The 12,752-nt window shown below is 57.1% G+C and overlaps 4 protein-coding genes across 4 annotated transcripts; 1 reads left to right on the forward strand and 3 right to left on the reverse strand.

Moving 5' to 3' along the window:
* Positions 1 to 1,214: 1,214 nt before the first annotated feature.
* Positions 1,215 to 2,157, reverse strand: C8Q71DRAFT_724074 (uncharacterized protein; the record flags this gene model as incomplete). Its single annotated transcript, XM_047921622.1, has 3 exons — positions 1,215 to 1,694; positions 1,744 to 1,882; positions 1,934 to 2,157. 3 exons carry the CDS (start codon positions 2,155 to 2,157, stop codon positions 1,215 to 1,217), a joined length of 843 nt encoding a protein of 280 aa, XP_047778528.1.
* A 2,396-nt stretch (positions 2,158 to 4,553) lies between these two features.
* Positions 4,554 to 6,390, reverse strand: C8Q71DRAFT_708911 (malic enzyme; the record flags this gene model as incomplete). The annotated part of the gene is made up of 5 exons (XM_047920646.1): positions 4,554 to 5,158; positions 5,208 to 5,907; positions 5,961 to 6,044; positions 6,096 to 6,274; positions 6,327 to 6,390. The coding sequence occupies 5 exons, from the start codon at positions 6,388 to 6,390 to the stop codon at positions 4,554 to 4,556; spliced, it is 1,632 nt and encodes a 543-aa protein (XP_047778529.1).
* Positions 6,391 to 7,856: 1,466 nt separating this feature from the next.
* C8Q71DRAFT_72829 (uncharacterized protein) lies at positions 7,857 to 9,025 on the forward strand. Its single transcript, XM_047921939.1, has 3 exons — positions 7,857 to 8,244; positions 8,349 to 8,846; positions 8,922 to 9,025. Exons 1-2 carry the CDS (start codon positions 7,957 to 7,959, stop codon positions 8,733 to 8,735), a joined length of 675 nt encoding a protein of 224 aa, XP_047778530.1. The 5' UTR covers positions 7,857 to 7,956; the 3' UTR covers positions 8,736 to 8,846; positions 8,922 to 9,025.
* C8Q71DRAFT_72696 (PX-domain-containing protein) lies at positions 8,848 to 11,870 on the reverse strand. The gene is made up of 9 exons (XM_047921811.1): positions 11,282 to 11,870; positions 10,369 to 11,217; positions 10,102 to 10,306; positions 9,839 to 10,039; positions 9,704 to 9,780; positions 9,579 to 9,647; positions 9,463 to 9,525; positions 9,252 to 9,395; positions 8,848 to 9,198 (listed from the first exon to the last, which is right to left on the reverse strand). Exons 1-9 carry the CDS (start codon positions 11,714 to 11,716, stop codon positions 8,926 to 8,928), a joined length of 2,316 nt encoding a protein of 771 aa, XP_047778531.1. The 5' UTR covers positions 11,717 to 11,870; the 3' UTR covers positions 8,848 to 8,925.
* Positions 11,871 to 12,752: the final 882 nt, after the last annotated feature.

Consider the following 12,752-nt stretch of genomic DNA (forward strand, 5'->3'; position numbering starts at 1 on the left):
ATTTGACAGTGACAGAGTCACAGGTGAGCGCGAACAGTCACACCGTGACGATGCGCGTTGTAGACATCGTGACCGTGTGTAATATGTAGGAGGAGGACGAGGAGGAGAGATCCATTTAACCACCGGCCGGGTCGCACTCTGCTTCACTGAGCTTCATGATAGCTTCGAGTTTCAAGCGTTGTTTTGCCTTGATGTTTCATAGGATCGAAGTGCGGCGGTTTGGCAACTTCATGTCAGGGCGCTAGGCGTACGATCCATGAGTCCGTAATGAGTGTGCATGTCCTACAAGTGCTTGCTACCCCTCATGCATCCCGATCTCCCTGTCCCTCGGGAACCTGTACGGCGATGCGCTGCGCACGCACCCAAAGCCATCCTGCCCATCGCCTTCCTCGCAATCTCATAAGGTGCTCCCTCACCGCCCCACGCTCGATCCGTACTACTACGCAAGTTGGCTGCCCCGGATGGTCCGTGCGGCCCAAGAGGACGCAGAGGAGGCACAATCACCTCGGTGCGTCGCCCGACATGCACTGCCCAAGCACTGCCAGTGAAGTACTGACTCCGTGTATCCGGACAGCCTCCTCGTGTCGGTCGTCCGGCTACATCGTACACATGTACACCTTCAAGTTGTAGAGAAGCTTCTGTGTCCATTCTACGATGAGCGGCTGAGGCATCACAGTCCGAGTCATGCCGGCCGCATCTGTGTTCATGAACAACGACAGAAGATCCGTACGTCGTACTGACCGTGTCGCGACTCGGATCTGCGCAGGGTTTGGCCTTTGTGCTTCCGCATGTCCTTGACAGATCGTCGGAGTCGGATGCGCGGCAAGCTGCACTGTGCACACGTTGCAGAATCTCATGCTGTGTTCGATCGCAATGAACGGCGCACGCGTGTTCAATCGAGCTCGATTTCCGGGTGAGCATAGTTTAACGGCGTCCGATGTCATTGAAAGGGGTATAGAGACATACAGAGCCAGGCATACGAGAGGAAGAGCAGTCCACGGACGAGGGTATACAATGTAACCGAACGGTAAACATTGAGAACGACATAGATGAGCAAGACGGGAAGAGGAGGAGACAGCGAAACGGAGAGCATAGAGGGGAGATGGAACATAGAGGTGAGATGATGGATTCGATAAGTATAGATTCGGCGACGATAAAGCTCGAGAGAAAGGCACGCTCAGCGCGTCTCAGAAGAAAATTGCGCTGTGAACCAGTCACATGCGGCGTGGGGATCCGACTATCGATTGCGGGATAGTCGCGGTCAATGGGATGGCGGCGAGCCGCAAACCAACCCAAACGACCGACGAGGGACCAGGACAGGTGAGTGCCCGCTGCGTAAGGTTCGCGCAGCCGCCTACTAAGGTGCTGGTGCTCGTAGTACTAGTAGACTCTGGATCAATCGTGAGCGCGCTAAACTGGATCTGGTCGGAAGTGGACGTACCAGCATCACCGTCCGTGGTCCGCTGTTCTTCAGTGTATTCGTCAAATTTTGTCCATTCAAAATTTGTGGAATACGCAGGAGGACCCTGCGTATCACCCGGGGCGCGGGCGTTGTCTTGGAAGGTGAGTAGACCCTCTTCAGACGAGCTGTCTGAGAGACCGTCGCACTTCTCGTCGTCCCAGTCGACGGAGTATCCCGGTACGTCATCTCTCGTTTGATTGTCGTACCGCGACTCGTTTACAGAGGCCTTGTTCTGCAATCCGCGTCAGTAATCATTTGGAGCGACAAAAATGGTGAAGTACCAAAATCCTTTTCTTCGCCTCCTTCACCTGACGATAAACTCGCCAGATCTTGAATGATAAGCCGAAGATACCCTTCAATTGTTTGCACCAGCCTGCGCGGTGAGTTATGATCCTGAAATCACTCGCACGTGCTTGGTAACTACGATGCCGGTAAGCACAATAGGACGCTGAGTGGCGTATGGTTACGTACTCGTCAAGCTCTTTCCAGATTTCGGTGATGAAGTTACCGTCGGACAGGCGACCTTCCTCGAGGACAAAAGCCAGGTGGGCACGTGTCTCGACCAGGATCTCATCGAGCTTTTTGGAGTGATTAATGGGGAGCATGCTCTTGACGAAGATGTAGAGACCAGCGAAGCTGAACATCCCGAAGACATTTGCGACGAGGCCGAAGACGTTGTAGGCAGCGTCAGACATGGTGGTGAGATGGATGCAGAGTTGGGGTGGCGTGCTGTGCGTTTGTGCGTTCGGAGAGGATTCCTGGGGAGTAGACGAGCGAGACACCCGTCCTATATAGCCCATGGCTGTGCCCTCAAAGTCCGATGTGCGTGACTTGGGAGTCATGGAAGCATGCGTAGAGCAGACGGACATGTGAAAGGTATCTTCGTGGTCCATCCTTGCCTCCTCAGGCATGGCGGTGCGTCTTCCTCGACTTCGGAGAGCGACTTGGCCAACGTGCATCAGCGGGAGGAGGACGCAGAACATGCGTATCACGGCCGGTTGCAGTTCGACGTGATATCAATCTAGGACCCACAACGGCCGTCTCTGAGTATTAGACATTCGACCATCTGGACTTGCGATGGATCTTATTATTCACAGGTTGACGCCAGGCGGAGCTCGACGTTCATGGCTTCTGCCGAGTGACGGAGCGACTAGAACGCACTGCAAACGGCGGTTGCGTCTCACTGGCAAGAGGCGTGCACACCACGAGTTTGATTCCAGCATCACTTTGGCCGGGCGACGGTGGACGAGCAGGTGGACCTCACTGGGTGACGCGGACTTCACAGGCCGTGCCGGCAAACTGACGCGTCCTGTGTGCTCGGGATTGCTGGGCGCAGGGCAGGTAGCGTATCCCGACTTTCCTCCCCCGCTGGATGCGTGTGGCGTCATCCTTTGTCTGAATGTGCGGGTGCCCAGTCTCATCGCGTACTCTACAGGATCCTGAATTGAACGCGTCTTCACGTAGAACATGACATCCAGCTCCTCATGCATCCATAGCTGAGGTTGGCTGGTTCTCGTGTTGGACCTAAGTTAGCTGCGAGTGGCACACTGTCGTGACCATGACCATCACGAGCCTTCTGCGCATGTTGTCGTACAATCTCGCGGTCTTGTATCGTCGTACGCATGTAGTTCCCAGCAAGCGACGTGAGTGGGCGGAGTGGCACCCTCGGGCACCCCGGCGGACGGGCTTGGTACTGCTTGTTGTGCTGCCCATAGCGACAAAGGCCAAAGACGCGTGACGTAAGTGATCGACGGGCGTCTCCTGAGAAAACGTGACCGCGTCGCGCCGACGACGCGACTTGCCGCTCGGCCCGCTAAACACGTAGATCTCCTTTGACTCGGACACCTCCTCGCGCGACGACGGCATGGCGGATGCATAGGTCAGAGCGTTGTTATTGCCACAAATCTGACTTGACAACAAAGCTCCAGCGCTGCTCGCGCTGTCGTGGTGCGCTCCGACTCTACTGCCATGTAGGTAGCGCATATTGTCTACTAGCTAGACGTGTCACGCAGGCGCTGCCAGTGAATGTCTCTTTTCCCCCAAGGCCCGAAATTTCAATTAAGGACTGGTAGAGCCATCGAGAGCTCTGTAGCGACTCAGATACAGTAGGTGGTATGACAAGTACCGTGGATGCCGCGACGGTTCCATGCACGAAGGTGCCTCTTTGTCCTCATGACTGCAGCGCAGCCACTGGCGCGACGCTCACAACCCAGCTCCGGATCCCAGGCAGTATGGAGCTCATGACCTGGGCCTCTTGGGATCTCCTCGAGTGGTTGAAGCTGAGCCGTGCCGCTTAGCTCCTTCAATCCTTGTCTGACTGCGATGGCTGGGACAGGCCGCACAATGTTTGGGCTTGAGATGTGACGGGATCCGGTCAGGCCCGAGGATCGCTGTATCTCCGAAGGCGCAGAATAATAGCGCTTGCATCTCCTTGACTCAGTGGATGAGTCGTGACATCAAGGGACCCGTCGGAACTCGTTCGTGCTAGCTTTGGGTATACGATACGACGGAGTTTTTCTTCAGTATTGTGCAGAATGATGCACGCTGAAGTCCATCATACTTTACTGTCTGTTTTGTCTGTTCACAGGTAAACTGTATCAGACGGTCAGACAAACCACTATGTATTCGTAACATATTCTGCTGTAGTTCATCAAGACAAATACACCACACCCAACGATCTGATACTTACGTACCGTTGCAATAAGTAAGTGAGATCATCTGTAACTGTGCTGAGATTACCTGACTCGCACCTGCGACGCTTCACACATGATGAATGTAAAGGATAAGGTCTTCTCGGACGCCGTACTAAGCTAGCCAAAGCCTCTATATTGCAAGGGCGAGCGGTGTACAACGATGGGGAGAAAGACAACGAGCACAGTGAGGCACGTCAGCTTATAACTGCCCTTCGGGAAACTCCGGGATGCTGACTAAGGTGCTGACTACACTACATTACGATCGCCCTTACAATGAATGCGCCTTCGCGCCCCTGTCGGATTCGCAGTAAAGATACATCCGGATTATGACATGCAGCAGTCTATCAGTGACGGAACACCCAGAGCAAAATATCAAATCCGACTCGTACACCCAGTCTTTACGGGTCCCACATCTTACTCTTCACCCACTCCCCAAGCTGATCGTCCCACAAATCCCTGATCTCCGTGTTCTGGTCCACACCAGCACGCTGCGCCGCCCTGATGACCTTCGTCGCGATGTTCGTACTGATCTCCCGGATACGCTCCACGCGGGGGTAGATCATGTCCAGCGCCTTCTCCTCCGCCGTGAGGGAGTCCGCAAGGCCGAGCGAGGACGCCTCGACCATAGTGTCCGTCACCTTCGATGCGCGCGCGAGGATCGCGCCGAGGCCGAGGCCAGGGAAGATGTACATGTTGTTGCCCTGGCCGGGGTAGAGCGTGCGTCCGCCGTGCTCCTGCGCCGGGAAGGGCGAGCCGCTCGCGAAGATGACCCGCCCGCCCGACCACTCGACGGCCTCGTGGTACTCGCACTCGGACAGGCGGACGGGGTTGGAGAGCGGGAAGATGATGGGGCGCGGGTTGAGCGCGGACATGGTCTCGATGACGGACTGGCTGAAGGCGCCCTTGATGGTGGAGAGGCCGAGCAGCGCAGTCGGCTTGACGTATTCCACGATCTGCGTCAGATCCGTCATCGGGGGACCGTCGTAGTCTGGCCGCGAGAAGGCTATGGGGGAATTAGCACGCGCAGTGCGGGGCGTGAGGATGGAGCTTACACTTCTTGTGCTCGGCCATGGGTCCACGCGTGTCGAAGATCAGACCCTGGCTGTCGACGAACCAGATCCTCCGACGCGCCTCCTCCTCGCTCATACCCTGCAGCCGGAAGAACGCCAACAGTTGCGTCGCGACACCAACACCAGCGCTGCCTGCACCAAGGAACAGAATCCGCTGATCCTCGAGAGGACGCCCGCTCGCCTGCGCACTGAGCTTCGCGGCGTTCAAGAAGCCGCTTAAGACGACCGCGCCCGTGCCCTGGATGTCGTCGTTGAACACCGGGTAGCGGTCGCGGTAGCGTTTCAGGTACAAGAACGCGTTGTCCGTGCTGAAGTCCTCGAACTGGATGAGCAGCTTCGGGAACAATGTGCGCATCGCGTCCATGAACTCGTCCATGAACTCGGTCATCTCCGCGGACGGCACGCGCGGCTGGCGCAGGCCCAGGTAGAGCGGATCCTCGAGGAACTGTTTGTTGTTCGTCCCGAGATCGAGGCAGATGGGGATCGTGGATGAAGGGCGGATGCCTGCGCCCGCGACGTAGAGCGAGAGTTTGCCAATGGAGATGGGCATCCCGTTCAGGCCGAGGTCACCCAGACCCAGGATACGCGAACCGTCTGTGACTACTGCGATGCGCCCCTCGTCGATACGGGGCCAATTCCGGAGCACCTTCGCTATGCTGCCCTTATCCTTGTAGGATATGTACTAAACGAGATGTCAATGACTAGCAATGACGCTGCAGCGTTTGTGTAACGTACCAGACCCTCTGGCCGACGGTATATATGTGAGAACTGAAGGCACGCATCACCAACAGTCGGGGTATAGATCAGTGGAGTAAATTCCTGCGACAATTCGTTAGACACTAGGAAGGCGAGCCTTGTCAAAAGACTCACTGCCAGATTATCAAGGCATAGTTTGTAGAATATTCGTGGATCTGCATCCTTGAGCTGTGTGAGGTAGATATATTTTTCAATGGACTTGTCCTTGGAGCGGAGCTGATTCAGACACCGGACAGCGTGAAGCGACTCGTCGAGGGAAGTCGGTACGAGGCCTCGGGCAGGCCTCGGCGGTGCTGAACGAAAGTCAATACGTCACTTAGCAGACCATGAAGCGTTGAAACACACGTTGCGGGACGGCTTTGAGTTTCTGTACGCCGTTGACCCAGACGGGGTTGAGGACTATCGTCATGCTGCGTGAGCGGTGGTATTACAAGGGGTACAGAGGCAGGGGGACTGATAGCGGCTTTGCTTCACGGGCAGCGTACCGCCTGACTTTTATGCATATCGAGAATGTCTCCGGATGGGAGGGGCATCAAAATGAGCTGCTTTGGACGGAACTAACAGCGGTCGCGTAGAGACAGCAACACATCGTTGCCCGAGCGACGAATGATAACGCGGATGAACTGCTCACCTTTCGCGGCTTCCTTCCGTACCACGTTCATCTGTCCAACTAATCCAATCCCACCGGGAGATCACTCGGTGCGCAGTGAAGCACTGAAGCCATGTCAGTCAACGGTCCAACAACAACGCTCAAACGTGCGTTCTGGACTGATGGACGCACGAGAACAGTCAAGCAATGGCAGGAGGCAATCTCGCCGAGGGGGAACTCGACGTCGGGTGTCGCGGTATGACATTCCTGAGGACCTGCGCGCGTATAAGAGGACTCGCCGGGATTAGGATCACTGCCAGGTAAGTCATGATTTACCCGTCATGAGTCAGACCACGGTCAGCCCTCGTCTCATAAACAGGCCGTTGGGTCGCGCCTATGGTGAGAGCACGAAAATAAGTGGGTCGCCCTGGGGTCGCCTTCCCGACGGAACGACTCGGATGACTGAGCGGAAGGGCGTAGGGGCCAATCATGCCGGAGCGGAAGGACAGGGAGGCCAATGGGGACGTCCGACGCCGTCCAGTCACGGAGCGTCCCACGACGCACAGCTCGTTTCAGGTAGACGCACGGAATCCGTACGTATGTACTTGACGACCACCGTCAGTCTGCACTCGAGGAGCTCCGGACTCCCTGGTCGCTGTTACCCTGGGTCGACATGCTTGTTCGATGCTGTCCTTGCACACTGCGGTCGCTGGTCCTCGTGCTGCTGATTCGCCGGATCATGTTCTGCGTTCATCAAGTGTTCGCCGTCAAGGGCAGCTCTACGTACCTTATACGGCGGCAAGCTCAAGCCTACCGGAAACCAGCCAGGGTGGCTCATGCGGCACGATGGGCTGGAGGCAGTCTCTCTGTATATGACTTGGTCACGAGGAGTGCTTTGTGGTAGGACCTGGTCCCGCTACATTCGTCTCTCATCGCGCTGTGCCTTCGGTGAACAACGCTCTCACGAACCTGCGAGATTTCTGCGAGCATGAAGGAAATGTCCACGCCCCCTGCCGATGCCGTCTCCCAGGCTCCCCCACCCACCGAGCTCGAAGGCATCGGGCCGCCTGGGTCACAGGCCCACGGGGTCGAAGCCACCTCCATGCCTCGATTCTGCTTGTTTCAACAGCGAGCGCAGGCCCCCGGCCGCCTCCCCTCGAAGCTTCGCGAGGAATTCGCGGACTAAGGATGCGCCCGAATACACCTGTGCTCTCTTCGGGCGATCCTCGCCAGGTGCGGTCATAGCACGCACAGGCGAACACCCGCGTTGCCCCCGTCGATATAGGTCCCCGGCCCTCGCTCAAATCGCACCCTCCCCACTCGCTCGACCGCTGGTCGTCCCCGCTCTGGCTGGCTATCAGGGCGCGCACGAAGCACAGACGACCGATGTCCGACACGCCCCTGCCCGTGAGCCCGATCACCGGCAACTCGTCCGTCCTGCACTCGAGCAATGGCCCGCCCCTCATCCTCGTGTTCCTCGCGTCTGGCCTGCTCGTCGGCGCTGTCCTCAGCATACTCGTCCTGCGGCACATCTACCCAAGTCGGTTCGGGAGCCGCACGGATGCCGTCCGTGTGCGCAAACCACCGCGTCCGTTAGGGGAACGTCCGAAACTCTGGGACGTTTATGTTTGTGACGGCGCACGAGGCGCAGACGTGCAATGGGAGTCGCTGCTGGTACGTTGTCGGTCGCACTGCTACGGCCAGTGGAGGCCCGGCCCTCCCCGCCTTACGTTCTTCTACCCCCGATGAACCTCGATTGATGAGTTTCGATATGGCAGCCGTTAGCAGCCGCCTTCCTGCCCGACCCTTTGAACGAACAGGTGGACGTGCTTCCTTCGCCATCACTGCCTGCTCATCGTCCCCATCCCTGGTCATGGGTCGAGTGGTTGCACCGGCGATTACGGCATCGTCCCCGCGAATCTACAGCAGATGATTTGGAGCAAACACTACCGCTTGAAGGCGAACGGCCTGCCCCTGAGCGGTTGCAGATCGCTGTCACAATCGCCATGCCCTCGCGGTCATCGCCCGTGCGCGGATCATGGACATATCTGGAGAAGGAGAAGGAGGGGGAGACGTCATTGTCTGACCTCGAAGAAGACCGGGATCTCTGCATTGGGCTGGTCGAGGTGCCGGATGTCCCGCGATGCTTTGGGACGGAGACGTAGACCGGGTGGCGATGATCATCACGACTTATCGTAACGAGCGGGGACGACCTTGCACAAACGTAGATCGCGCACATAGACGATTGCAATGGTAGAGCTACGGGAGATACAGTGGTGGGTATCGTGATAACACATGCTGCAAGAAGCTGCCTGCGCCCAGTGCCAGCAGGTATACTAAAGGCACGCCAGCTGGTTAAGGCGACCATAATCTTCCGAACACGCTGCCTCGACCAGGGGCGCCACCGCTTCCCAGAAGCATACCCATGCCTTCCTGAATTGCTACGCTCACCGGCCGGATGGGTGCCGAATCGAAGACGTGCGGGCACGGCTGCGTCAGCGGCGGAGGATTCAAGCGGGGGTTCTCGAGCTCGCGCTCGTACATCGAGGGCGGGTTCGCCCCGCGGCCGAGGGACGTGTAGGTAGGGTCGTCGAACGTGGCTCGGGCGTTACGCAGACGCGTTAAGATCTGACGGACGTGGTTAGGCGCTGCGTGGGCGGACTGATGAAATGAGGACGCACTTGTTCGTACAGCGCGATCTCGCCGTCGAGGTGCTCCTTCGCAAGGGCCTGGAAGTCCTCCACCTTCTGTGTATGATAGGTGTCCATCTCTGCCATTGTCGTGTTCAACACGGTTTCACAGCGAGCTGCCATCTCTTCGTCCTCCTGCGATGCAGAGGTTTGTCAGGTCGCAGCCATCTTACGGGATTCGTGCACAGATGCGATAAGTTACCTGTCCATCGCGTATCGCCTCTTGATATCGTGAGAGGGTCGACCGGTGCGTATCAATCACTGGCTACAAGGACATATCAGGCTTGCGCGATGTTGATCATGCCAGAGATCACTCACCGCATAGACAGTTGCAGGATGTGCGACGCTCTTGAGCGCTTCATGTGTTGCAAGTTGTTTCCGCCGTGCCTGATGTTGAATGTACCTAAGTCCTACACACATCGGATGATCTAATGAAACCTTACATGATCGTCGAAGAGGTCCGCCACGCTTATCATGGTCTCTGCCGTCCGCTGCACCGCCTTCGTCAACCTAAGACAGTCTTCCTTCTGGTCAACTGCGTCGACACCAGAAGACGAACGAGGCGCTCCCGCGCGCACCTTCACAGTTCTCTCGCCAGCACCACGCGCCGTCGGCGTTGACATGTCCTCTCCGCCTCCCCGCGCCATCCTCGTCTTCCTCGTCCTCGTCACCGTTGGCGTGGGGGGATGTGGGGCTCGTGGTTGAAGAGGATGCGAGCGGCTTGGCTGTGATCAACGAGAGAAGAGAATAGGAGAGCAAACGCTCAGATCTTGACATCTCTGTATTCACATCGTCATATTGTGAGGAATCGGGATGATGACGGGGCAAGGAGTACACTCACCTACTCGAGCCTCTCGAACTCTGCCAAAGATGTTTCGCAGGCCTTGCACACCTTTGCCTACAGCCCTCGTGTGGCCCACAAAGCGATCGATCGCATCAGTCGCGTCGTCCGCGTCTACGTTGAACGCCGGGTGGTAGACCTGCGCGTAGAATGAGGGGCCCTTCGGAGGGAGCGACAAGTAGTGGGGCAGTTGTTTCTTCCATTCCTACTCGGTATTGTCGCTTCGTCAGAGAACTGATAACGGCGATGTCAAGCGGGGAGGCTCACCGCGTCGCTCTCGCAGCCCAAGAAGAATGTGAGCACCTCCGCGTACCGAGCCACGGGATGCCGCACGACGCGATTGATGTAGCGTTCCAGGTCCCCTCGCCTGGCTTCGACGAACTCGTCGTTAAACCGCCCTGCATACTGCTTCTCAGGCAGTGGAGGAAGTGCGATCCCCGGCAAACGCCTCGTCAACGCCGTATGTAGTACGACGAAGTGCGAGAACCGTCGTTGCACGGTGATACTCGTAGGTTCTGAGGTGGACGTTGTCCCTTGGTCGTCCTCATCTTCGTTGGGATATGTATCCGACGCTGATCGTAGATGGGAGTGAGACGCTTCTGGGGAATCAAAGACAGCTGTCAACGTGTAGACGGTATATGGCCCTGCGAGGCCCGAGCTCCTCTTGCTCGGTGAGTGCACTAGGACGTGGAATGTGGGTAGCTTGCTCTTCCAAGCCGGCCCCACCTCTACAAAATGTTTCTCTGCCTCGCCGCTGCTGCCTAGTGTACTTTCGCGCTTGCTCTCATCCTCGTTGACGCTCGCTGCCGAGGTCACTCTACTGTGCCCCGCCTGTGGGATTGACTCCTCTTCGGCGCTACCATGCAGGACAAAGTCCTCCGCACCACTGGTCACGAAGCTTGAAAATCGATTGAGAGAGCGACCACCTAGGAGACTGCGACGGAAGCTCGGGAACCACTCGCCAGTTGTTTGTGGCATAAGAGGTGTGGCAGGAGAGGTACGCGTGGGCGAGCCTCTGGGTGTGATGGATGAGCCAGATGCATCGCGACGGCTCTTGGTGCGGGCGTGCAGAGAGGGAACGACTACGCCGGGCAGTTTGGCAAAGTCGGCAGTGAACTATCAAGCGTCGAGCGCAATATATTAGAAAGGAGGAGGACATGATAGACGAACGGTCATTCACGGTGTAGTACGTTGTCGGCAGCAGCCCAACCTCGCCCTCGTGGCCATTTCCGCTCCTGCACTTCGCCAGTTTGACGAGACTCCATCCATCCCCGACGTCTTCCTTCAGTACTTCCAGCTCATCGCCAGCTTCGACGCATACCAGCTCCCTGAACTCCGCCCTTCCCTCAAATGCATAGAGCGCGCGGGCTGAGCGACCTTGGAGAGACTCAAGATCGGGCTCGTCATCTCCTTCGTCGTCCGACAGGATATTCGGGTTGACGTCGGCACTTGCGTTGCTGCTTCGCTTTGCTGCGTCGGATGCGGTCCATGCCGCAGAGCTGTTGAGCCCAGAGTCGAACTCAAGCGCTACATTTGTATGTGGACGAGATAATGGCTGTGACGACGGCACGATCAAGGTCGGCTGGCTAGGAGCTGTCGCATCTTGCGACACCATGGCATGAGATCCTCGCAGCGAGTACCTCTTCCTCCTGATATACCGAGCCTGAGAGTAGGAGCCTGACAGACCAAGTACCAAGGTCCACGCGTGAGTGTCAGAGATGAAGTCCTTCAGCCCAAGTGGGGACTTGGCCGAGCGATGTAGGGCGGCCTGCTCTATCTCGTTTAGGTAATCGTCGCTCTGTGCGCCAGACGCGTTCTGACCTGCCCTGAACCCATCGCCCGAACTTGCGGGCCACTGGCAGTGGCAGTCACTGACTGGCAGTGGAGGAACATCATCATGATCGAGGCTCCTGGTAAGTACACCAATCATCTCGTATTCACCATGCTAAAAGCTGCGTAGAGATCTACATTGACGCACTGGGAAGGGCTCCAAAGGATAGAGAAACGAACCGAACGTGACATCTCAGGCTTGCGCGACGGCACAACCTACCAATACTTGAAGTGCACGCATCTACAAGCATGACATACTGAAGTAATGCGTCCTGCCGTGCTAAGAGGTCTGGGCCCGTGCGCATGGGATGCCCACCACTCAAACCCCAATACCCAGTCAATCGTCTCGAGCCTGGCACCCGCAAGTTGCGACTACTGGATGTACTTACGCACGTCGCAGTCCAACGGAGTAGTTCTGGCTCCGAGAAGCTGGATTCTCGGCACCTCTAGACCCTGATCGCAGTGTTGAATTCCCTCCTGAGTGTACAGTACGTGCTGCAGTCCGGGTCATTGTTCAACAGTGTCGTTGACGAAGTGACTTCCGCACGACGGCCATGATCATCAACTGATGAACCCATCTTGAGTGAGTGGCCTTGCGAGCGTTCACGAAGGATGAAGTCGCTTACAGACCTGTAGGCTCTGCATCATAGTCGATGTGTACATTGATTTGAAGCCATTAGCACCCATGTCTTGGCATGACTGATCGCCGTGCAATTGGTTGGTCCAAAGTTGCTTGCGTGTCTTGGGGACGGCGATGATTCAATCGCAAGTCGCGCCGTGCTCTGGGGAGGCGAAATCCAGCCTTTCGACCCCCTCAGTGA

The sequence above is a fragment of the Rhodofomes roseus genome (assembly GCF_022264815.1).
Source record: "Rhodofomes roseus strain CIRM-BRFM 1785 chromosome Unknown C8Q71scaffold_11, whole genome shotgun sequence".
NCBI classification, from domain to species: domain Eukaryota; kingdom Fungi; phylum Basidiomycota; class Agaricomycetes; order Polyporales; family Fomitopsidaceae; genus Rhodofomes; species Rhodofomes roseus.